General features: G+C 41.6%; 1 protein-coding gene and 1 long non-coding RNA gene across 6 annotated transcripts in view; one reads left to right on the top strand and one right to left on the bottom strand.

Annotated features, from left to right (window-relative positions):
• TAF3 (TATA-box binding protein associated factor 3) overlaps positions 1 to 25,546 on the top strand; it is a 150,844-nt gene extending 125,298 nt beyond the window's left edge. For all 4 annotated transcript variants that reach the window (XM_073002519.2, XM_073002518.2, XM_073002521.2 and 1 more), the window contains exons 5-7: positions 18,788 to 19,037; positions 22,954 to 23,060; positions 24,858 to 25,546. In XM_073002519.2, coding sequence (XP_072858620.2) covers positions 18,788 to 19,037; positions 22,954 to 23,060; positions 24,858 to 24,972 — 472 coding nt within the window. In that variant the 3' untranslated portion in view covers positions 24,973 to 25,546. The remainder of the gene's footprint in view (positions 1 to 18,787; positions 19,038 to 22,953; positions 23,061 to 24,857) is intronic.
• Positions 13,493 to 22,133, bottom strand: LOC140707819 (uncharacterized). 2 transcript variants are annotated; one of them, XR_012088008.2, is made up of 3 exons: positions 22,059 to 22,133; positions 21,426 to 21,561; positions 13,493 to 18,695 (listed from the first exon to the last, which is right to left on the bottom strand). It is a non-coding gene; the product is annotated as an uncharacterized LOC140707819 (long non-coding RNA). The 2 variants fall into 2 exon arrangements; XR_012088009.2 differs by having other exon boundaries at positions 21,426 to 21,598; positions 22,059 to 22,131.
• Positions 25,547 to 25,784: the final 238 nt, after the last annotated feature.

Raw genomic sequence — 25,784 nt, 5'->3', positions numbered from 1 at the left:
AGTCTACTTTCTCCTGTATGACCTGGGATTTTTTTAGTCACTGGAAAAATAAACTGGTTACGTGCAGTCTCATAGTGGGGACAGGTCAAAAAAATGTGTTGCTTAGTTTCTGCCACCCCTAGCAAACAGCAGCAAAGCCTTTCTGCATGAGGCACACTCCTATATTTCTCTTCGAATACGGCCAATGGAAGGGCAGAGCATCTTGCTAGTGAGAAAGCTCTTCTACATCCTCTCACTTCTAAGAATGACAGATAGTCTGCCAGTTCCATGGGGTTGTTAATGTAGGCCCTTAACAGCAGATTCTGTACACTAGGAAAATCAGCTTGGTGTTTTATATCCTCAGTTCTTTGTTTGACTAATTTCCTTGCCTCATTTGTTTGGTACAACAGCAACACTTGTGGAGATAGACCGATTTTCATCAAATGGCTCTGGACAGCCTTTACTCAGCTGGATTGAAAATGATTGTAGAAAATCAAGAGCAGAAGGCCTTGGGAGTTGTTAGGTCCCTTTAGCCTTGTATATATATAGACAGGATACAAACCCAGGCCTCAACTCTTAGTTGAGCCTTGTGGCGCAGTGGTTAAACCTCTGTACTGCAGCCAAAACTGTGCTCATGACCCGGGGTTCAATCCCAGGTAGCGGCTCAAGGTTGACTCAGCCTTCTATCCTTCCGAGGTTGGTAAAATGAGTACCCAGCTCGCTGGGGGGCAATGAGTAGCCTGCATAATTAACTTGTAAACCGCCCAGAGAGTGCTTGAAGCGCTATGGGGCGGTATATAAGCAGCACGCTTAGGAGACCTGTTTTCAAATCCAGTTCTTTGGAAATGCTGGGGGGGGGGGGTGGCGGAGAGGAAGAAATATCATACAGTGTTTAGTTTAAGCATAAACTAAAATCTGTGTGCAATATCCAGTAAAATCTAATCTGAAAATAATGACTGAACTGGAGCTTGCCCACGACATCTGAATTTAAGGTGCCAGACTAGCATTGCCATCCTAAATATTATCTCTCAACAGGGATAGTAAACTGTTCTCTGATTTTTCATTTGATCTGGCAATGAAATAAAAATTCAAATAAACTTAGATTTAAACAAAAAAAAACCCACCCTCTATAAATGTATCTATTTCATGGTCTAAAAAACTGTTAATTAAAGCATGTGTCATTTGGTTTCTTGTTTCTTTGAATGTTTTGAAGTTTAATGCTACTCTGGATCTCACTCTTTGTGCCTTATAAAAATAAACAACATCACTTTGTTGTTTATGGAGGATGTAGGCATAACTACCCTGTTTCCCTGAAAATAAGACCTAACCTGAAAACAAGCCCTAGTGTGATTTTTCAGGATGCTCGTAATATAAGCCCTACCCAAAAATAAGCCCCAGTTAAGTGAAAGCCCGCCCTCCACCCTTGTGCAGCAACCAGAAGAAGTTGACATGACTGTATTTGAGTAAACGTAGATTGTTGTACATGAAACAAATAAAACCTCCCCTGAAAATAAGCCCTAATGTGTTTTTGGATCAAAAATTAATATAAGACCCTGTCTTATTTTCAGGGAAACATGGTATAATTCTGTGGATTAGGACCTTTGTATTTTATCTTAAATTGATACAGTCTGTTTCAGCAGGCAAAATCATCCCATTCTCTTTCCTTTCTCCCCAAATCTGCATACTTCGTCTTTGGAGCAGCATGAGTAAGCTATCTTTTTTCAAACAGATGTGGCAGTAAATCATGCTTTTGTTGATAAACATGTCATTTCCAGAATAGTTAAGTAATTGCCCTCCTAGCTTTCTCCTGAAGGCACCCTGGAATTCAAAGCATGAGAACATGTCCTAGCGTTGATTTAGGTCCTCTTCACTCCTTTTAATTACAGAAGTCACCACACCAATTATTCATTCTTCTAGATTGAGTTAAGTAGGGAGCTGCAGCAAAATTATTTTTTTGTTTGCTCTTGGGCCACACTCAAGCAGTGACTCCCAGAGTTGAATCCATAAAGAGGCTTGAGTCATTGGGAAGCCCAATTACTAGATTCGAGATTCTTTGATTCTGCTCTTTGTTGCACAAGAGTGTTGGTGGTGTGTGCATCTCAATTTTAAAAAGAGGGAAAGGGAGAGAAATTGAGGCAGGTTCAGACACATGCCTGCCTAAACAGGGCTCCATGCACAAACCAACAGCGGTAAAATAGAAACACATCACACCAAGGCCACAGAGGTGTAGGTGGATGCCTGCGGGATTTCTCATCTTGCACAGCTTGATGGCACAGGAAAAACAGCTCTTCTGATATGCTCCCTTCAATGTAGCTGTGCTACCTGCCTTGATCTGTATTATAATACCAAAGATTAATCAGAGCAGCCAAAAAAAAAAAATTGCTGCATATCCATCACTGTTTTCTGCAACACAAACACAATGTGCCTAGTGGGGCAGACCATGTGCATACATCCTGAAATCCATTCACATGCTTGGAAGACTTAGTCGGGTGGGTCACAGTCCCTATTTGCATCTACCTGGGCTAAATGAGTCGGTATAAGTTATTACAGTCAAAGACCAGCACAATTCACATCAGTGGAGGTGCTCTCTTGGAGTCTGTTATGTAGAGGAACACTAGGGTCTGCAGTAGCTGATTTTGTTATGTGACGTGTAGAGCTGCCCTGGTTAGTTCAGTTTTGTTTTGTTTTATTGATGATGACAGATGAATTTGTCTCTTTTTTTTTGTATGGACATGCTGCTTTCATGCCACCATGCCCCTCCCATCCATGAATATTTGATCCTAGCATACCCACCCCTTTCTTTCTAGCCTTCTGTATCCTTGTCCATGTCTTGGAGTGAGCACCATGCCAAAGAGAAGTAGCCATGGAGTAGCCAGCTGCATCTTCAGATACGTAGTTTGACTTTTTAAAACATATATGTATAACTGGTGGCATTAGATAAAAGGTGTTTTTTTTTCATGGTTTGTACACAAATTATTCCATATGTGGAATAGCCAAGTATTTCTGAGAAGGCATAGTAAGTAGTCTTATGGAAGATTGAAGGATGCACCATTCAGGGAGGTGGGCAAGGATTTGTCTCCCTTAAGTAATAACAGCAGCAGAAAAGTCCAGACTCAACCCATATATAGTAGGGCTTCCCTATTTGCAGGATCAGTATCCACTGATTCACTTACCCACTGCCTGAAAATACAGTGGTGCCATGCTTGATGATGATAATCCGTTCCAGGAAAATCACTGTTAAGTGATATTGTCGTCAAGCGGGGGGGGGAACCATTGGAATGCATTGAAAACCGGTCAGTGCGTTCCAATGGGGGAAATACCTCATCGTCCAGCAAAGATTGCCCATAGAGAACCACTGATCAGCTGTTCAAAATCGCTGTAATGCGAAGCTTCCCTCTGGAAAGCAGCCATTTTGAGAAGAGAGGGAAGTCATTTTGCAGAGGGAAGCCATTTTGCGGAACCGGAAAAATCATCGTATAGCAAACAAACGGTTCACGAAGCAGGCTCCTAATCAAGGTAATGCAGATTTCCCCCATAGAAACCATTGTTTTGCAATTGCAAAAATGTCATTGAGCTATTTCTACGTCATGCGGGGTAAGCGTATAGCGGGGCGTCACTGTGCTAAATTTTAAAAAACATAAATATGTATTTACTGTACAGTATATGTATTTCCAGGGTGCATTTACTAGAACTGGATACTAGAGGGAGCTAAAGATCATGCAGTGTGTGGCACTTGATACTTAGGCATTTTTCAGCATCCATGGGTGGGTGGGGGACACTTGGAACTGGTCCCCCACGGATACCGCGGTCCTATTGTATACAACTTTCTTCTGTGTGTTCTAATGAGTAAATTTGATAATGACACAACCCATTTTTTTGTTTAGAAAAACAGGGCTACTGCTGAAACGTCTGGTGGTTGAGATATTCAGATGCTCATCTCTGACTCGCGAAGGTCTCTGAATAACCAAACCTGAGTGAGCAACAATCTGAATAGTAACATGAGTGTCAGTCATACAAGGTGGTTCCAGTAGAGTCTCATAAAGTGAGCCTGGATTTTTTGACACTTCTCATCCATTTGGCATGTGTACCTTCCTCAGGATGAAAAGATTTCATTGGTTTCTGTGAAGAATTTCACATTTTGCCTTCACACAGTGTGATATGAGTTTTCCCACTTTTCCTTTGTGCATTGGGTGGAGTTGTTGTTGTGTATTTTCTCTATCAATTATGATAGAAATATACAACATTTTTCTCTTGCCTGGCTCTACATAAGATAGTTCCAGCACAGATCTCGCACAGTTACAGAATGTTCACCACCTCTCTTAGCTGCAGGCATTTATTAAAGCCTGTTGGAGAAAAATGTCATTTTCTTTGTCCCAGGAATTTGTGGATTTAAACCTTGATTTCTCACACCATGTCAGGAAAGGCTTATAAAGCAAAATCGAAAAAGCTAGGCAGGATCTTCCTCCAGATATATGGCTTAGGTCCAGAGTAGTTTGGTGACTGGAGTGTACAGAGTTGGTATCCACAAAGGTTGAGACCACATAGCTAATTCTGTATATGAACTAGGCATTGATATTACAGCTGGGTCTCAGTAGTGCTTTTTCTGCCTTAAAGTCTTTTTGCATTATCAAAAAGACATTATTGCGTGAAACTTCCGTGGGTTGTTTTCTTTTTTTGTTCATGATAATACAGCACTTGCATTTTCCTAAGTGATAACTGTTGGCTGGTTAAGTTATGAGAAAGTGTGTGTGGAACAGAAGTGTTGACTGCATGCAGTAAGTGAAAAACAATTGCATACTTACCGTTCAGGGAACTGATTCTATAAAAAAAGAAATTTCAACCATTTTTATTTTTTTAAAAAAAGATTTGAGAAGCAGAGATTTATGGCTGGGTGTTACTAGTTAATAAACAGTATTACTCAGTTAAGTACCCAGGATTCATATTGTGATTAAAAGGGCTGTAAAGATTATGCTCACTGGAAGGACAGATCCTGAAGCTCTGGCTCCAGTACTTTGGCAATCTCATAAGAAAAGAAGACTCCCTGGAAAAGACCCTGATGTTGGGGAAATGTGAAGGCAAAAGGAGAAGGGGTCAGTGGAAGGCAAGAGGGTCTGGCGTCCTCTGGTCCATGGGGTCACAAAGAGTCAGAGATGACAATGACTAAACAACAACAAAACATTATGTCCATCTACAGATTGTGTGCATTGTATATTAAATTGAAGTCAGCATTGGGTAATGGTGGAAAGCAATTTTTGTGGTTGTAGACAACTGGGTGTATCATATGAAGGTACAAAACAGGCAGATTTATAAAAACATTGTGATTTCACAATGTATCCCCACAATCAGATAAGGCCAATCATTAAACCTTTCGGCAGATGCAGATGCTAACTTCAGATCTCTAAAGACTTGTGATTCCCAGCTTTAGCTGCTTGAAACTAGACTTCTGTAGATTAACTCCTTAACTCCTCAGAAGGCCAAAGCACTATCATCCGAGTGGGCTTGGTATAGATGGCCCTGTTCATTGTTGATGGAAAAGAAGGTAAATGGTATTTGGTCATTCAAGCCGACTTTAGTCACAATATATGTGGTGTTGGTTGCCCCATCCAGTGTGCTTTCATTCTGGAAACTGTAGTCGGTAAAAGTAACTTTCCCCATCTTTGCTAATAGAGAATGAAACAGGATAACCTGGATATTCTTGAATTTACACAATTGGCACAATGCCGTGCATAGAACTTAAGATTTCCTAGTTGAAGATCTTGTGTGCTTTTAAATGCAAAAAACAGTATTGCTTATTCCTCTTCATCAGTCACTCTACACTTCCTTCTTAGGCTTCACAACCAAATCTGACCATAAAGAATGGCTTCCTCTTTCGTGTTTGTGGGGTCTCATTCTGCTCATGTGCCCTTATTCCTCCCCCCTCTCTCCAGTATTTTAATCTGTTATGGCATTTTTGCTCATAAGGATGAGATGGAAATCGAAGGAATGGCTTCCAAGGCGAGGAAATTATTTCACATCTCAAGAGTCTGGCTGTGCTTGATGTGCAGCGTGTTGCAGCTTGCATCAGTGCAAGCCAATTACATCCCAGGGGACCAGCCTGCCTATCTACCTACCTTCCTTGTGGCTTTCTGAGGACTGGTAGAACTCGCTCTGCCCTTGAAGCATTGAGGCTTGGCCTCCCCTGGGAACGTATGGCTTTCTGGAGCTCAGTTCAGAAGAACCAAAGGAGGAAAGCTCCCAAGGTCTAACCAAAAGATTAGAAGAAGATGATTCTCATATTGGCTGTGCTGGGTAGGACAGTGTATTGACTTCAGAGCCAGTCTACATCATAGTTCTGGAGTGTTGGGGGGACTGTCAATCTGTGAGCAAATAATCTCCTTTCCCGTTTCTACAATGGAAAAAATAATACGTTGTTTCATGGGCTTGCTCAGCCAGTGAATAAAAAGGTGCCTCAACAAAGAGTTCTAGCCAGTAACTTAGAAAAGATTACAGTGGTGCCTCGCATTACGACATTAATTCATTCCAGCGAAATTGTTGTAGAACAAAAACGTCGTAATGCAAAAATAAAAAACCAATTGAAACGCATTAAAACCCATTTAATGCGTTCCAATGGGCTAAAAACTCACCATCCAGCAAAGATCCTCCATAGGGCGGCCATTTTCGGTGGCTGTCTTGTGAGGAATCCGTCCCAGAAAACAGCCGGGAGTCATTTTATTTACCCGGTGGCCATTTTGAAACCTCCAATCAGCTGTAGGAAAATTGTCATTTTGCGAAGAATTGGTTCCCGAAGCAGGGAACTGATCATCGCAAAGCGAAAAAGCCTATTCAGACCATCGTTTTGCGATTGCAAGAGTGTCATCGTAATGCAGTTTCGTCATAATGCGGGGCAATCGTAAAGCGGGGCACGACTGTACTTTTTTTGGATTATGATTCCCAGGATCCCACAGATAGCACGGCCCTTGGGGATGATAGCTGGGTGATTCTGGCACATCGTCCTAAAATAACTTTTCCATGTTTTTGAGCTTAACCACATACTTCTGAAGAACATGCATTTCCATTTATACTGGTTTATTCTTTGAGCATGAAAACGTTGTCTTGTATGCCTAGGCAGATCTGCAAAGACATAAGCTCTCTACGCAGAGCTTTCAGTAACACCTCATCATTGTAAACCACTTCATTTTCTATTGTTGTATAAATTTGTACAAGGATTTTCAGACAGATTGTCATGTTAGTTTGTTTAGGCATATGTAACCAACTGTAATGTGGTGCTGCTGCGGATTAAACCACAGAAGCCTCTGTGCTGCAAGGTCAGAAGACCAGTCGTCGTAAGATCGAATCCACATGAGGGAGTGAGCTCCCGTCGCTTCTCCCAGCTCTGGCCAACTTAGCAGCTTGAAAGCATGTGAAAATGCAAGTAGCTAAATAGGTACCACCTCAGTGGGAAGGTCGCAGCGTTCCGTGTCTAGTCGTGCTGGCCATGTGACCATGGAAACTGTCTTCGGACAAATGACGCTGTCTCTATGGCTTGGAAATGGGGATGAGCACCGCCCCCTAGAGTCGAACACGACTGGACTATAAATGTCAAGGGGAACCTTTATCTACTGTTTTAGCTTTTAAATATTATAGTTTTAAACGACGTCAGCTAACTTGGCTCCTTTTTAAAGAGAAAGGCAAGGTAAAACATTTTAAGTAAGTCTTATACATCAGAATAAGAGGGAGGTAAAATGCAAAAGTATATTGACCAGTTCTGTATAGTTAGTGGAGATCAGTGTCATGTAAGACTTAAAATTCTGTTAAACCCCTGTATGGTAATTGACCAACTAAATAGACAAACTCCGAAGTCTTCTGGTTCGTTCAGATTGGAACAGCATGAGCTCTTGTGAATTACAGCCCACTTGTTCAGACACATGGAGTACTACATTAAAGCTGCTGGTGTAGATACACATGGATGCCTTGCTGAGTTTTTTTTCCTGGGCCTTCTTTTTGTCTCCTGAGCACATGGCCTGGGGGTGGGGCCTAGGGGTGGGACTTCCTGATTTAAAAGAGCGTGTCTCAGGACCACGCGCCTGATGGCGCGCGAAATTCTCAAATTTTATATCTTGCCTTAACATGGTAAATAGGAAAGCCAATGAGATTTGCATAAGCCGGGTAGTCAGGAAAGTTTTTAGGATCAGATCATACTTTTGCACTATTAAAGAGCAGGCCGGGTAGGTGGGGCTCGTCAGCCATGGAAGGCAGCCCATCTAGGAGAAGGAAAACTCCAATTTCAAACCTCCACTGCCTTGTGGCTATATCCACTCACGAAAAAGGCTTCAGGAGTTAACCTCGAGGCAAAATCCGGAGCTGGAGTCCCGAAGGCAGCATGTGTCATTCTGGCAACTCCTGCGACGTTGCTGGAACCAGTTGTATTGGCTCTTGCCTCTCCATTGGACCATTTCAGCAATGTGGAGAGGGGGGATCTGCTGCTTGGGTAACAGCCGATCCTCCATATTACCTTACCCGGGCTTCATGCTCTGGAGAGGACACTCCTCGATTCAGAGCATGTTACCATAGTCTCTCGAGACTGAAGGATGCCTATGTAGATACACAGTGTACATGGTTGTGGGTAGGGACGGAGGAAATGGAGAAGAGGACCACTGCAGTGCTAATGGTTGAATTTTCAAAGTGTTGTTTACATAAACATAATGGACATGTCTGAATTAGGGTTCAGAATTAGGACTACCTAGGCTTGTCTTCCACAGGCCCCATTTCAACAATTCTCAGAAGAGAAAGATGGAGCAAGAAGGACATTTAAAACAAGGCCAAAATCTCCTGCTTTTCTCACATCTCTAGCAAAAGGAGTGGTTTCTGTGGTACCTTTTTAACTAAAAGTTGATGCAGCTGAAAACTCATTCCAGCAGGGCTGCAAGGCTTTCTCACGCACTCCTTCATTCTGGGGAGGCAGTTTTTGTTGGAGGGGGGAAAGAAAAGGATTCCTTAATTCGTATTTTATCTCTTAATGAAGTGTATTATTGTGGTAACATCACTGCCAAGCAAACGACTGGTAGAGACATAATCTGTGATCTTGGCGCTTTGAGCAGATTCTGTGTGGGCTTAATGACAGTGTGTTTATGTGTATGTTTGTATCTGTGAGAGAGAATATATATTTTGGGAAGTTGTCACTACCTGCATCAGGATGCGTTTGATCCAAACCCTCGATTGTGCAGATCAGAGCGGATAAAATTCCATGACATTTTAAAATCAAATTGACTTAAATCGCGATTTAAATTTTAAAAATTGGATTTTTGCAATATATTGATTTTTTAAAAAAATTGAATTGTGATTTAGATCAGTTTGATTGTGTTTTTATGGATTTTTTTATCCACCCTGTTCTGTATATTGAGGGTTTTCTGTGGGAATCTTGAGATCTCAATACCCTTGGGATTCCTATCAGTTCAGAAATAACGTACAGTAATATGATTTCATATTAGTAAGGCACCTCTGACTGTCTTTTTTTTAAAAGCAGAAAATGTTCTTAACCGTTTTAACTAGTGCCATATGCATGGTAGTCTGTCAAAGGCTTGCAAACGAAGAGGATTTCTGGCCATAAATACTCTAATTCTGCACTGAGATGTGCCATGCATTTATTTACCGTATTTCTTTCTTTCTTCTTACCCCTTTAGATCCCTTGCAACAGAGCTCTCTGTCCACTGCCCTGCTGCCAGTCCTTCCTTTTAGACTTTACTCAGAGTTTCCCAGGCCAGTGCCAATGTTGCTTCTTTGATATTAAGCTATGACTGTGGTTTGGAAAAAGGGTAACCCAAAACAAGTAAAAACAAGAAGGAATCTTGTTGCGCCTTAAATAATAACAGGCTTTTATTTAGCATGAGTTCGCGTGGACAATAGGCGTGACCGTTTTCGCTAACCAAAACTTCCTGACTTTCAAAGTGATAGAAGGGTCTGTTGCTTTTGCTACAAGACAGGGATCTCTTGAAATCAATTAAATAGTGAGTGTTTTATGACATTCGTGCACATTTTTGTAGAGCTGCACACTTTGCAACATGCTGTGTCATTGGTTTGTGTGCCACAGAGAGTGTTGGCATACTTTTTGATTTATTTGAAAGGTCCAGAAAGCAGCAGCAGACCAGGTTGAGGAAGTCTGACCATATTACCCCAACTCCAGTTCTCCTGCAACAGTCTGCTTCTGTGCCATGTCCACGGTTCCGGTTCTAACATATAAAGCCCTAAATAGTTTTGGATCTCGTTACTTGTCTGAACATCTGCCTAGTTTAGCTGCCCATTAGACTCGTTGCCCACGCCTGAGGTTTTGAGATCTCAAGAAGCCCAGAAAACATCAACAAGAATGGCGCCAACGTGTGGAATTCTCTCCTGCAGGAGTTACGCCAGGCACCCTCCCTCCACGTCTTTAAAAAGCTCCTAAAACCAGAAATGTTTTGGGAAGCTTTTGGAGGGGCTCTCCCCAATTAATTTTTATTTGCCTCCATCTTGGTTTTGTGTTTATTTTGGTGTTTTAGAGCAATTTTTGGATTTTATGTTTTTTTCTTCGTTATGCAATTTGATATGCAAATTGCCCCAGAGTAGACTTTGGCTACATGGATGGTAAATAAACTGAGTGATTAATTAATTAATTCAGTTGATTAAGTCAGCTGATTGAGAACAACTGAATTGTTTGAGAACTATCTTTTTTTCCCACTAAACAAATCAAACCAGTAGAATTGAAATGGAAAGGCAACGTTTTCCAGCTCTTTCTCTAACCTGTAATAGAGGATGATGGGACATGCCTGGGTCCAAAGATCATCCCAACTTAGGGATCATAGAGTTGGAAGAGACCCGAGAGTTTTCAAGTCCAACCTATTGCCAGTTCAGAGAGTCCTTCAGATAAAATATCCCTGACAGATGGTCATTCAACCTCTGCCTTTAAAAACCCCTCCAATGATGATTCCAAGGCAGTTTTGCCCACTGACCAACAGGTCTTCCTGTTCAGAACGTCTTGCTGAGACTTACTTGAAGTACTTGGATACCTCTTTGCTGGGAGTTTTCAAGCAGAGGTTGGATGGAGCTGCCTTATACCATTGGCCTGCTGAATGAAATATTGTTGACCTTGATTGGCAGTAGTTTTCTGGGGTTTTAGGTGAGTCCTTGCCTTTGCCACACTTGATGTTGCTAAGTATTAAATCTGGGGCGATCTGCATGCAACCTAATTTTGTAGGTTCTTGCAGGTGATTTAGGCTATCGCTATTGTCTGCCAACAAGTTAGACTGATCGATTGATCATTTCACTACTACTACTTTTCCTTTTTGTGGTGAGATCTTCAAGGAGTTCGAATTATCTGAAGCTGCAATTATGCAGGCGGGATTCCAGATCTCTGGCTTTGGTCCCAGAGTCAGAGATGGGGTGGGTGAAATCCCTCTAAGTTAGATATGAAGCTGCTTTACATCCATGTCCAGTCCTGTTCCATTGAATACCTCCGATTCTGAATGGCGCTTTAAGGTTTACGGCAGACACCTTTCCCAAACCTGCTTGCTGGGAAAGTTTTAGCCACAGGTGCTAGAACTTCAAAAGTATGTGGTGTATGGTCCTTTTTTATGTAGAGAAAAATATTGGTTAAGAGCACCAACATAGCCTGCAATCCTGACAAGTGTAAATCTCTACTGCAACTTCTTCAGCTAACTTAGTCTGTGACATTGCACAAGTTCTTTGTACCTAAATCATGTGTACCTATGTTTATAAATTGATCTTTGAGTTCTTAGCATTCAGGGCAAGGCTGAAGAAACATTATTATCCAGCAGCCCTCAATTGTGTTTTACTTTTTTTTGGCATGTTGCTTGCCACTTAGCCACCGTCTGCTGTCAGACAGGATGATCAGGGTACCCAAACTCTCTGAAATTACCCCATCACAGTCTACTGACATAAAACAAAATAATATCTATGTCCTACTGCTTTGGAGCGCCATTAGCCAAAGGGAGTGGTAGCTGGGCTGGAGTGTGTGTTTGTGTGATGTGGCACAGATCTTTAGGCATGATACCTGAGATATACAGGCCAGGCTTGTTGTTGTACTTACAATGCAAAGTTGTCACTTATCTGATGCATATAATGTGGAATTGATGCATAGTACTGGGGGAAAAAAGGCTTAAGGATGGAGCAGGAGTGGATTTTACAGATGAAGAACCAGGTCTACAGAGAGAGTTCAACAGACATTTTGATACTTCCTTCTGACACCAACGAGTTATATATGGACATGTTGCCATTGAACCCTAGCAACCAAGAGCAGGAAGGTGTAATGTCTCGGTCAGCTGATTTAGTAGTTGGCAGGCCATAAGGAAACAAACACTCTTCCATCTGCTTCCTTTCAACCTTAGGGTATAAGGTGTATGAACACCAAGATTGTGTATGCACAAGTGAGCATCCTCTATTCCAGTGGTTCTTAACGTGGGCGATAATGCCCCCCAGGGGGCGATTTCATTTTTCAGGGGGGCAGTAGAACGAAAAGGGGCGGTGTGGGGGCGCTGGAGCAGAAGGGGGCGGTAGGGGGGCGCTGGAGCAAGCCAAACCTGTGAAGATGGCTGCAGCCTTTCTACAGTATGCATGAATATATATTTTCCTCCAATCTTAATTTAGTTTCAGAGTTTTTGTCTTGAAATTTTTAGTTCCTGCATTGCGGTTTGTTTTTATGCCCTTTTTATACTGTATTTCTTTTTGCGTCTTAAAATTCGCTTGCAACTAAATCATTAAATGTTACTTTTTGGGGGGCATTTCATTTTCTTGGAATTTAATTTTGTTTTCAGGGGTCATTGGATTTAAGTGTCATTCATAAATAAATAAATAAATAAAATATATCATCACCACGGGGAGGGGGGCGATGATAACTTCCTCAATGGCTCAAGGGGGCGTTTCTTTCAAAAAGGTTAAGAACCACTGCTCTATTCTAACCCCAGGCACCCGCCAGAATTCAGTCCTCTCTAAACCAGAAGGGAAGAATATTTCTTGCAACTTTAATTATCAGGCTTGAGATGACATTGGCTTTGATAAGCTGTCCCTTGAACTGGGATTCTAGGAAGCCCATTGCATTCAATGCACAAATTAGAACTGCTTCAAAGTGTGCCAGCTTTCTGCTGTGTATTGCTTTCCGTGGGGGGCACATGCAGTTATGAATCTGAGTATGTATTCCTTTGAAAACAACCCATTGCATCCATACTTGATATGTATAGCTGAATGATAAGCGCAAGTAGTGTGGATTATGTCTATCCCCAGTGCACTTCTTTCTGTGGAGTGTGCCCTTGGGTACATGTTGGAAGAAATGCAGCTAATATGTGTCTTCAGATGTGTGTCACATATAGAACCTTTTTAGTGGGTATGTACTTGTTTGTTAATTATTATTGATTGCTACTCAGTTCTACCAGGTCAGTGAGGTAGAGTGCATTCCTCTAGATGTTGGATTGCATCATGATCAATGACAAGGGATGTTGAGGGTTGCCATCCAATATTGGGAGAGTTCTACTTTTCCCGCGCTGTTCTATCATTTCTGTGCAATCCATTTGAACATGCAGGGGAGAACAAATGTTCTAGAGGCCAGCAGATTTATGTTTTGGGACTCCAACTCCCAGCATTTCCCAGGGAGCATGGCCACGAACTGCTGACCATGCTGCCTAGGGAATACTGGAATTAGCAATCCAAAAATACAAATCTGCCGACATTTAGTCATTAATCATTCTATACTTTTCCTCCTAATCAATTTTATTTCACTTGGTTTGCATTTCTTTTCTCTTTTGCCATATTTGACAGAGAGGAGAAGTGCACAAAGCCTGTGACCGGGCTCATTTGAGAACTTTGAAGCTCCACGGTCTTGTCATAAGAAGGCCACCGCTCATTTTGCCTGGCAGAGTGCAGGTGAATAGGGGCACCAGATTGTTCTGTCAGAAACAGTAGTTTTTCGGAATATCCATCTTTGCCTCTCTACTTCCTTATCTCTTAAATCTTCCCAAGGTGTAAATGACAGCTAATTGGTTTGTCTGCATCATTTACATTGCCCTTTTCCACCTTGTCTGCATATAATAGCCGCTGACACTGAAGCCATATTCCTGCACTTGATGGTCACAATTTTGAATCAGTTTAGTGATTCTGTGGTCCTCTCAGTGTTAATGAGTTACTACAAAAGATAGGGAGAGATGGATGCCATTGGGGCTTTTCAAAAAGAGCATTTCTGAGATGCAAGTGTCAAGAAACATCTTGCCATGCTGTTATTGTCCATTTCTGGAATGGTGATTTCCTGATAGTCTATCCTTCCTCAGCCTAATATTACAAAATAGTTTTGTGTGGTGTGGAAGAAGCAGGTGTTATTGTGCATGAGAAAGAAGGACATCCACTTTCAGTTGCAGTGTAACCTGAATTGTTTGCTGGGGCCACATCTATGACTGACACTTTCAAGCCCACTGTACTTTTTATTAGCACTTGAGACTAACTGCAGCATGTTTCTTGGGGGCAGTGGGAACTATTTGTGGCTTTTGAACAGCTCTTACTCCCTTCTACTCCCTTCACTTCCCTTTCTTCTGCTCAGCACTGAAAAATTGATGTACAGCACAACAGAAACAAACCAAAACAACATCCATTTCTCTTTGACATGTTGAAATGAATTAGCATGACCAACTCTCTTGGATAATTGAGAATCTAGTGTGGGGTAATTTCACTCTGTCCTCCACCTATTTATATGTATTTGCCTTACAAATAGCAGAGAAGAGAAGGGAAACAAAATGCAAGGGAGATAGGGAAAGCTACAGAAAACTGAATGCAGACTTCCAAAGAATAGCAAGGAGAGACAAGAGGGCCTTCTTAAATGAACAGTGCAAGGAAATAGAGGAAAATAATAGACAAGGAAAAACCAGAGATCTGTTCAAGAAAATCAGAGATATTAAAGGAACATTTTGTGCAAAGATGAACATGATAAAGGACAAAAATGATAGGGACTTCACAGAAGCAGAAGACATCAAGAAGAGGTGGCAAGAATACACAGAGGAATTATACCAGAAAGATTTGGATAACCCGGACAATCCAGATAGTGTTACCTTGAGCCAGACATCATGGAGAGTGAAGTCAAGTGGGCCTTAGAAAGATGGTCTAACAACAAGGCCAGTGGAGGTGATGGCATTCCAGTGGAACTATTTAAGATCTTAAAAGATGACACTGTTAAAGTGCTACATTCAATATGCCAGCAAGTTTGGAAAACTCAACAGTGGCCAGAGGACTGGAAAAGATCAGCCTACATCCCAATCCCAAAGAAGGGCAGTGCAAAGAATGCTCCATACAATTGCACTCATTTCACACGCTAGCAAGGTTATGCTCAACATCCTCCAAGGTAGGCTTCAACAGTTCTGAGAACTCCCAGAAGTACAAGCTGGATTTCGAAGGGGCAGAGGAACTCGAGACCAAATTGCTAACATGTGCTGGATTATGGAGAAAGCCAGAGAGTTCCAGAGAAACATCTGCTCCATTGACTATGCAAAAGCCTTTGACTGTGTGGACCACAGCTAACAATGGCAAGTCCTTAAAGAAATGGGAGTGCCTGAACACTTTATCTACCTCTTGAGAAACCTATACGTGGGACAGGAAGCAACAGTTAGAACTAGATATGGAACAACTGGTTGGTTCAAAATCGGGAAAGGAGTACGACAAGGCTGTATATTGTCCCCCTGCTTATTTAACATATGCAGAATACATCATGCAAAAGGCTGGACTGGAAGAAACTGGAATTAAGATTGCCGGAAGAAATGTCAACAACCTCTGATATGCAGATGATACTACGCTGATGGCAGAAAAGTGAGGAGGAATTGAGGAACCTTATAATGAGGGTGAAAGTGGACAGTGCAAAAGACGGTCTGAAGCTCAACATCAAAAAAGCTAAGATCATGGCCAGTGGTCCCATTACCTCCTGGCAAATAGAAGGGGAAGATATGGAGGCAGTGACAGATTTTTACTTTCTTGGGCTCCCTAATCACTGCAGATGGAGACAGCAGCCCCGAAATTTAAAGACGTCTCCTTCTTGGGAGGAAAGCAATGACAAACCTCGACAGCATGTTAAAAAGCAGAGACATCACCTTGCCAACAAAGTCCGAATAGTCAAAGCTATGGTTTTCCTGTAGTGATGTACGGAAGTGAGAGCTGGACCATAAAGAAAGCTGACCGCCGAAGAATTGATGTTTTTGAATTATGGTGCTGGAAGTGGCTCTTGAGAGTCCCCTGGACTGCAAGGAGAACAAACCTATCCATTCTGAAGGAAATCAACCCTGAGTGCTCACTGGAAGGACAGATCCTGAAGCTGAGGCTTCAGTACTTTGGCCATCTCATGAGAAAAGAAGACTCCTTGGAAAAGACCTTGATGTTGGGAAAGTGTGAGGGTAAGAGGAGAAGGGGACGACAGAGGATGAGATGGTTGGACAATGTCATCGAAGCAACCAACATGAATTTGACCCATCTCTGGGAGGCAGTGGAAGACAGGAGGGCCTGGCATGCTCTGGTCCATGGGGTCACGAAGGGTCGGACACGACTAAACGACTAAACAACAGCAATATATGTTTGAATGAATGTCCCATAGGAAAGCTATGCTTGAAGGCAAAAGCTGGTTTGCATCTGAAATGTGCAACTGTGGTGTTCGTTCAGTCTTCCTTAGCTGCAACCTGAGGAATTTTGCAATTTTCAGTACCAGGCCAGTGCTTCAAATTTCAAGTCAACATAAAACACCAAACAAAGATATCCAAATCTGTGAATAAATTCCTCCCTCCCCATGATGCAGCCTCTCAGAATTCCCCATTCTGAGATGCTCAAGGTACATAATGAATGTAATTCTTTAAACACTTGGTTCTCATTATTTTATATTCTTTCTCTTGCTCAGTCACAGGCCTCCCCAAGCTAATGACCATTGAAGGTGTTGAGATTCAGTTTCTGCGGTCACTAGCCTGTGTGGATAGTGGAGTCATGAGAGTAGTCGTTCAGCTTATCTGTTAAGACTCTAAGCCTCCCTGGGTGGTCACAGACATCTTTCTCCATCTCTGCTGGTCTTGCCCTCAGCTGCTCAGATGCATTTCCCCTGCCATTAGAAAACCTGAAAACTTCCCTATGTGTCATCCAGTGGGAAAGTATATTCCCCTGCTAAAATAGTCCATTGATTCTGATATGTACTTAGCATAATGACATCCTGCTTCATATTCCATAGGAGGCAGCAATTAGTACTTGAATGCTGATTATATTGCATGTGGATTATTTGTCCTGATCAGAGATGACTATTTCCGTAGTCATCTATGAGAGCCATAACTCAGATTTTGCAGATTCTCCTTAGATATTGGTGTTCAGTAGTTCTACATGAAATACGTCTCCTATTTCCTAGCATTTATTTACATTTTGCTTTAAAACCTGTTTTACAACCTGTAGCCATCTGTCAGATCTGTTTTGATTTGGATTCCTGCATTGAGCAGGGGGTTGGCCTTGTTCAACTATCCTATGATCCTCTGACTGTCAAAGCAATATAAAGGAAAATAATGAAAATGCAGTAACAGCCCACCAAAAGCCTGTTTTGTAGTTGTTTTGATTTTTGAGGCAGTTGGCTGTTGCTGTTCTGGTGCTCTAAGATTGTTTAATACAGCTGTTTAGTATAAAAGACGAAACCAGTGGAAGAAAGGAGAAGGAGAAACATCAGCCAAAGTCAGTAGACTCTCCCTCTCTCTCCTTGTTCCCCCCCCCCCATACACACAAGCATGTGTGTGTTAGAAGACAGCAAAACAATATTGGACTGGACACCTGGAGATAGGGATCAGAGAAGACTGCTAAAAGAGATCTCAATACTCTAGTTGAGAAGGCTCTGTTCCATTATTTCGACAAACACAATTCCGATGATAGTAGGATGCAGAACAGAGCATTCCAGAAGACTTCCAGAAGCATTTTCCATTATTCAGTTGTTCCACCAGCAGCTCCTGGTCCATGAGCAACAACATTTCATGATACTTCAAGATAAGAATTTGGCAATTCCATCACAGAATGAGTGGTCCATGGAGGGCCTCTTTCTTTGAGGAAATATTGAATAGGTATCTGCCAGTAAGATCTTGGTGTAAGGGGTAATGCTGGGAGGATTCAGAATATGTCTGAATCCGCAAACGTTCTCCTCGCAAGGGGCCACCATGTATTCCCCTCCTTGTCGTCCTGTAAATTTTCTAATCATCAGATTGGCTACAGTTGAAACCCATTTGCTGGACAACGTGGGGGAACTGGTCTGGTCCAACAAGGTGACTAAATGGGCAAGAGCCACTATAGTTAACAAGGATTTATGGCTATTTATGCTTTCTATTTGAAATACCAATAAAACCCAAGTCTCTTCCCATTTCTCCTTTGCTGTGCCCCACTATTACATATTTATCGTAAATTGACCCCCGCTAATTATGTGGATTTTGAAACATTCCAGCAAATGCAACTTTCTGAATGCCAGTACTACTGCTTATTAGGATTTCCCTTTTGATAGGATGGTTTTATCACAGTCTCATTTGGGTGTGCAATTTTGACTGTTGTTTTATTTCAGAGTTTATTGCTCATCAGAAACACATCAAATACAGTTGGGCTGAGATCCTTAACTTACAAGTTGTCCCTGTCATTTGGACGTTTGGTTTTAGCTCTGCGTGGTGTTCTGGATCACAGAAAAGACATCCTAGGACTGCCATGAACTGTCATCAAGTTGTTCTTGTCTGTAATTAAAAAATCTGTGTTTTATATTTGACGAAATCCGATTTTAGTAAGTGAAATATCTACTCTTTCTCTTCCCCCCTTTTTTTAACAGTGTCATCAGCAAGGTGGTGTCAACACCAGAGGCTAAACCATGTGCTCTCCTAGCTCGGCCCAAAACACCACCCCCTCCAGCAGCTCCAGCACCAGCTCCAGTCCATGTAACCCCTCCTCCTCCTCCTCCAGTGCTTCCTCCTTTGCCTGTAATCACGGTTTCTCCGCCGCCATCTCCTGCGATATCAGCTCTGGGAGGCTCCAAAGCTCCAGTCCGAAGTGTGGTAACCGAGACTGTCAGCAATTATGTGGTACGTAGATTACCTTGTTTGGATGGGAATGTGTGTTGCTCCTCATTACTGATCAGCTCTTCTTCAATATTTTGATAAAGCCATAGGGCTGTCCATTTCCGCCTACCAAATCCAGTAACTGATCTACCTTATATAAATATGTGGTCAAATTCATGCTCTAGGAGACATTTATTGTGACACTAAGCTGAAACCATGTCTGCCACAACCCTGTTGCATTTGTGTAATGCAAGTGGACAGTCCTGCAAGGAATTCTGCCACCATGTTCCCCCAAATCCTTTGGTCAAGAAAACTACTGCACAAGAGAGCTGTGCAATGGGTAGAGGTAAGAGGAGCAAACTGCATGTGCTATTGCCGTTAACATACACAAACATTTCTTCAATAGGATTTGGGCTATTATATTTAACTCCAACTATGCTCAGCTTCGAGGGACGTGGTGGCGCTGTGGGCTAAACCACAGAACATTGTGCTGCAGGGTCAAAAGACCAGCAGTCATAAGATTGAATCCACGCGACGGAGTGACCGCCCGTCGCTTGTCCCAGCTCCCGCCAACCTAGCGGTTCGAAAGCATGCAAATGCAAGTAGATAAATAGGTACCACCACGGTGGGAAGGTAAACGGCATTCCGTGTCTAAGTCGCACTGGTCATGTGACCACGGAAGATTGTCTTCGGACAAAACGCTGGCTCTGTGGCTTGGAAATGGGGATGAGCACAGCCCACTAGAGTCGAACACGACTGGACAAAAATAGTGAAGGGGAACCTTTACCTTTACCTATGATCAGCTTCTCTGGCGTGAAACCCAACTGTTCATTGTTTGGATCACTCAGAAAACAGACCAAGGTTATTAATACCATGTTCCTTGGTTTTCTGTATTGTGTAAAATATTCTTTTTGCTTTCAGCAGTTTCATAGATTGAAAGAGTTGTGGGGATTTTTTGGTTTAAAAACTCTCAGAGTTTTTTATATGTGACTCAGTGGCCAGAATCCTATTGGTTTTATATGCAAACTGCATAAATCAGTGTTAAATTGCCACTAAGCTTAGGGTATGTCCTTATTTTTGTCATTACACGCTAGTTTGTATGATAAGAAATACAAGTGGCAACTCCTTCGCAAGCAACAATTTAACCTCGTTATTTTGTTTTACGTATGTGGACATGCATAAGCAATAGAATTGTGCCCAGTAGTTTACATGTCCTTTTTGGCACAAAACAGAAGCCATGCTAGAGCTCTTCTAGAAGACATTTTTGACAGTAGTTATTATAAACTCCCCCCCCCCCCCACTAAATCAAGGTTTCTCTTTTTTTTTTCTTTTGTAATAACATTCCCTCATTATTTCTAATTGGGTTTTTCGTTTTGGAGACCTGAGAATATTTAGTAAACATTAGCTAATACGCACATACCCCTTACAGCCTGGGGTATGTTAAAGAGAGAGTACCATTCTTCATGGCCAACAGAAAATGCATGCAACAAGATTGAATTTTGATAAGACCTATTGATAAATGTGCACCACAACCTCATAGAGCTCAGTTTTAATTTTACTAACTACTGAATCTCAAGGCTGACCAAGCACTTTTGAATGATTGCCAGTTTTCAGTTTCTCTTCCACAGTACATAGGGGAAAGGTCAACATTCAGCATGGCGGATTGGTAAAATGCCCCCTCTTGATTCAAGCAGTTTTCACAACTTGATAATAATAATCTTAGAGCCCCCTGAGCTGGAAGGGTCCCCAGAGGAGATGGGGCAGGTTCTTAGCGGGCGCCTGCTGGAGGGGACAGGGCTAAGAACCGCCGAACCCATTTGTCCAAAGGATGAATCAGTAGTTTGTGTCCATCTCTAGTCTACAGTGATTGTTGTATTGTGGGTATCCAGGTAATATCCCTTTCCCTGACTGGTTTTCTTTGCATACCACCGAAACATGCACAAACTTAACTAGCTTTGTTGGCCAAGATTTCTGGGAGTCGTAGTCCAAGAACATTTGGGGACCCAAGGTTGGGAGTCAGTATCTTAGAGACACAATTTGAAACGCTCTGCAGGAGCAGACCAAGGAGAAACTTCACTTGAAATCCTACGAAGTAGCTGCAGGAGATAGAAAGTGCTAGATGCACCACTGACCTGATTCAGTATGAGGCAGCACCTGTTCACATTATACATGTGGACATCACCTTGCTTCTTGGCTTGCCTACAAGTGTTCATCAGTTTCATTAAGGAAGCAGTAGGGTGCGGTGGTTAGAATATTGGGCTGTAACTTCTGAGATCCAAGTTTCCACTGAATCATGAAATTCTCTGGGTATCTTTGAGGCCCGTCCCTCTCAGCCTTACCTACCTGGCAGGGTTGTTGAAGCTTGTTGGAGAAAAGGCAATATATAAATGTAATAATGTATCTCATACATACATCACGAGAAAATCCAATTGTCTTCAAAAGAAGTTCAAGCAAAGGGGACTTTTGTTCCTTGCCCTTCCGGTGTTCACCCGAACAACAGTCTCTGTACTTTCCTGGCTGTCTTACTTGCATAAGCATTTGCTGTTTCCTAAGTGATAAAATAAGGCAGCGGAAGATGAGGTCAGCTGTGTAGTGAAAGACAGGAGGAAAATGAAAATGTGTGAGTATATTTAATCATGCGAACCTTTCAATCTAGAGTTAACTTTTTTGCCTGGGTTGTAAAATCAGCTAAAAATATATGAGTTTATATGGCTTGCCTTAGATTCGGTATGTTAATATTTCCATGATAAATTATTCTGCAAATCTATCCTAAGAATGTGTTGTTTAATGTAATTTTTCAAATTCACTCACGCCTGCAAGAATAATTGGTGGAGAGAGAGAAAGAGAGAGAGAGAGTTTATATCCTTTTAAAATATGAATGATGTGTACCAGTTTGTGCACTTATATGTGCTTTCGAAATAATTAAGTTTGACTTGTTAACCTCCGGCACGCAACAGATCAGAAATACTATTATAATTAACAGTATTATTTACTGTCTCTGGGATCATGGTAAACACAAGAGTGGACGAGGTAAATGCTACCTACCAGTCTGTTGCTGAAAAACCTTCTTTCCCTTTTTTCCATTTACCCTTCAGTATCGATGTGGTTGAGGCATAAATGTCAAATGAATGGAAAGTTACTCAGTAACAGTTTTTTATACCCTTGATCTTATCAGTTAGTTGAGTTGGAAGAGTTTGGCTAATAAGTAATAACACCACTATGCACGGCACCCCGTGCTATATATATTAAACGCACGTCATTCAAGATTGTCTTTGTTCGGGGAAGGGAGGACCAGTATTTGGGGGGGGGGGGATAAACCTAGCATCTTAGTCCCCTCACCAGCCTCAGTCTCAAATGTGCACAAGTACATGATAGCTGAAGTAAATGAATGAACTTATTTTTTCCCCGTGAGCTAATTTGAATATAGAGATAAAGGGAAGGTGGTCTGGAATCAGTCATGTTGTTTCATTTTGATTTTAGGGCTGTTTTCTCTTTTCCCCCAAAAAAGTGCAATTCTCTGACTTTTTCCTCAAGATCAGAGCTATCGATCATCAGTCCCAAACTTCCGCTTTCTGCGTTATGTGATTGTTCCTCAACCATGTTGGGATGTGGTCTAATCCTTGAATCTTTCTTCTCTAATGCAGGATATTCAGCTTTTCAAGGATTAGGAATGTCTATTATATGCTTCTCTGTGATTTCAGCTTCCTCAGTCAGAAACAAGTACATATTAAATTTTCCTTAGAAACAATTTCTTGGGAAAGAAAGTTATGTTAGTGGGGTTATGCCCCCGTATTATGTCCATGCAGATAGCGTACGGCAGTGATGGTGAACCTTTTTGAGCCCAAACTAGCTTTGGGGAATAATCAGGAGTTAATCAGCTGCATTAGGTAATATTTCAGACCACGAAAGTAATCAGATTCTCTCTGCTTCTTTGCTCCAGATCCGAGATGAATGGGGGAACAAAATCTGGATTTGCCCCGGCTGTGAAAAACCAGATGACGGCAGTCCCATGATTGGTTGTGATGATTGTGATGATTGGTATCACTGGTAAGTGCTTCAAGGTGTCCCTCTTGTCACTTCAGTTCAGTTTTGGGAGAACTGCAGTTTTCCATAGTCACCATATGCAGAAATGTTCTCTTTTTAACACTTTTTCATCTTTGCTGTCCTTCTGCAAGCCTGCAAAGACCTTTATTTTGTTTTCAGTTAGGTTTTCTTTTAAATGACAGGTTGACTAAGGAGATTTTTTTTAAGGGATTGATGCGTTTCCTTTGTTTTTAATACTGTTTTTACTTAAAAGTTGTTAATATATTTCATGAATTATTTTAAAATATTGTAATAACGTATTACCATTGTTGTTGTTTCTAATACTGTATGCCTTCTTGGATTCTTTAAGACAGTGGTTCCCAACCTTGGTTCAAGAACCCCAGATGTTCTTGAACTAAAACTCGCAGAAGCTTCAGTCGCTAGCTTTGCTGGCCAGGATTTCTGAGAGTTATAGTCCAAGAGCCTCTGGAGACCCAAGACTGGGGACCACCGGTTTAGGAGAAAATTGGCAAAGAAATAAATAAAATACATCACCCGTGTAAGTGAACAGTTCTTTAAATTTTAGTGTCTCGGTGAAGCTTAAGAATTCAGCCATTTCTGAAACAATGAAGGCTGATAACATGGTTCCAGCCAATGAGCTTGATTGAGCTTGATGAGCATGGTTTTAAACAGACACATCAAAGGTTGTGATGTGTCGAAGGAATATAGCTTTCTGGACTTCATGTTTCATTGCCTAACAAATCCCAAGGGTGTCTTGGAACCACAAAATGGGCTCGTTCCACAAGCCTGTGACTTCCTCCACTAACTGATACGCTTTGTAGTTACTGTCCTACAAATTTTAACATGCAGTTAACCAAGAGAGTATTTTGAAAAGCATTTAAGGAAGCCATTGTCTATATTCTTCTACAGCAATAGGATCAAATACTCTGTGGTGTCGATGGCTGGATATTTTCAAAGGATTTCTCTGAAAAGGGTAGCTTAGTTCCCATTTAAAATGAGGAATGATGCAACAGTATAGATGCCAGGATTTGGAGGTCTAAATGCCAAGAATAAAAGAGGCAGAATTCAAAAGGTGCTCAAGGAAAGTATATTTTTATACATGTTTAGAGATACTCCAATCTCTTGTTATGCCTGACATGTTTTGAGTATAGTATACTTTTTGCGAGGAGCAGCTAAAAATAAATTACAAAGTATAATTCAGACAAGATGTCACAAAAATGTAACACACCAAGGTTATATGACAGAACATAATATTTGAAAACATTTCTGAGAATGCCTTTGGGAACCTCAGAGTACTATCCACTGTACAAAAATTCCCAGTGTAAAATGTAGTACCTTATTTTATTGATGCCCTTCAGTTGTGAAATGAGAAAACACAACACATTGGTAAAGATATCAAGAGGGCTATAAGACCCTAGAGAAACTGAGACGGGGTCATCGTGGAACCTAGATTATAATCTCTGTAGTTATAGCTTTCACTATCATTAGTTTAACATAATGCCTATTTTTGTCCTGTAAATGTTAATATAAGTGGAATATTTGAGAAACTAAGTTCATTCTTCCTTTCTTTTTTAAAGCCCACAATCTAATTGGAATCTGTTTCACTTCTGCTGCTTAATTCTGTTTATTTGTATCATATCAGTAGAATTTTTTTCCCCATCAAGCCCATAAGGGCTAAATCTGTGTGGATAGCTTTGCTCAATTTTTCACGCAGAGTGAAGATTACAAGGTCTAGACGGTGTTTCACTGGTTGAGAATCCTTACCCATTTTCTGTTGTTTGTGTGTTGTCAAACATGTAGGCCTTGTGTCGGGATTAAGGCTGCTCCCCCAGAAGAAACGCAGTGGTTCTGCTCCAGGTGTGCCAACAAAAAGAAAGACAAAAAACACAAGAAGTGGAAACACAAAGCACACTGAAGTCCTTCTGTGGTGGTGTTGGGGGATGCGGAGAACTGTCGCTTCAGCCCTCCTGCCTGCAGACTTTTTAATGGAGGGGGTTCAGGCAGGCTTCTGCTGCCTCCTCCACGGCCATCAGGTTTCAAAGTTTGACTCTTGGGAGAATCAGGAACATGTGAGTCCGCTCTGGGCTGGCCCATCAGACAGGTGTGGGCCTCCATCAACAATATCCTGCAACAGGCTCTCCGGCTGCAAAGCAGTGTAAAACCACAAAATTCTGTATCTAAAGGAGGTGGTTGCTGCCTCCATCAGAAGCACCAGTGACACTTGTAAATATTCCTGCCTTTTGCCCTGGCTGTTTTCTCCCTTTTGCTCTGAGAAATGGGAGAGACTACTCGAGGGATTTCCACAGCTTTCAGACTCTTCCCTTGCATAGCCAGATAATCATAAGGACACCGGGTGGGGCGAAGAACTGGTAATATTTTTTTGTTTGTTTAATACGAGGATATTGAAACATTTCTTCATGCACTCTTTTTCCCCCTTGATTTTGAAGGCCTAACATAAATAAACACACTTTAGTTTTTTTGTGAAATAACTTCTATTTCTTTTAAAAAAACACGAGAAAAGTTTCTGTTGTGGCCATTTTTCTTCCTTTGTACGTTGTTGTTCTTTGGCTCCTTCAGCCAGTTATAAATGAGACAAACTCATCTTCTTTCCACCACATTTAAATTTAATCTGTAGTCTTCTTTCTTTGTAGCTTGTATAAATTCACTTGGGTATCCCAGCCCTTCACATAAATAACTTAAAAAAAAAAAAACCTCAAGCTGATATCT

This window comes from Pogona vitticeps, chromosome 5, assembly GCF_051106095.1.
Source record: "Pogona vitticeps strain Pit_001003342236 chromosome 5, PviZW2.1, whole genome shotgun sequence".
NCBI lineage: Eukaryota > Metazoa > Chordata > Lepidosauria > Squamata > Agamidae > Pogona > Pogona vitticeps.
This window is presented reverse-complemented; position numbering and strand designations above follow the sequence as displayed.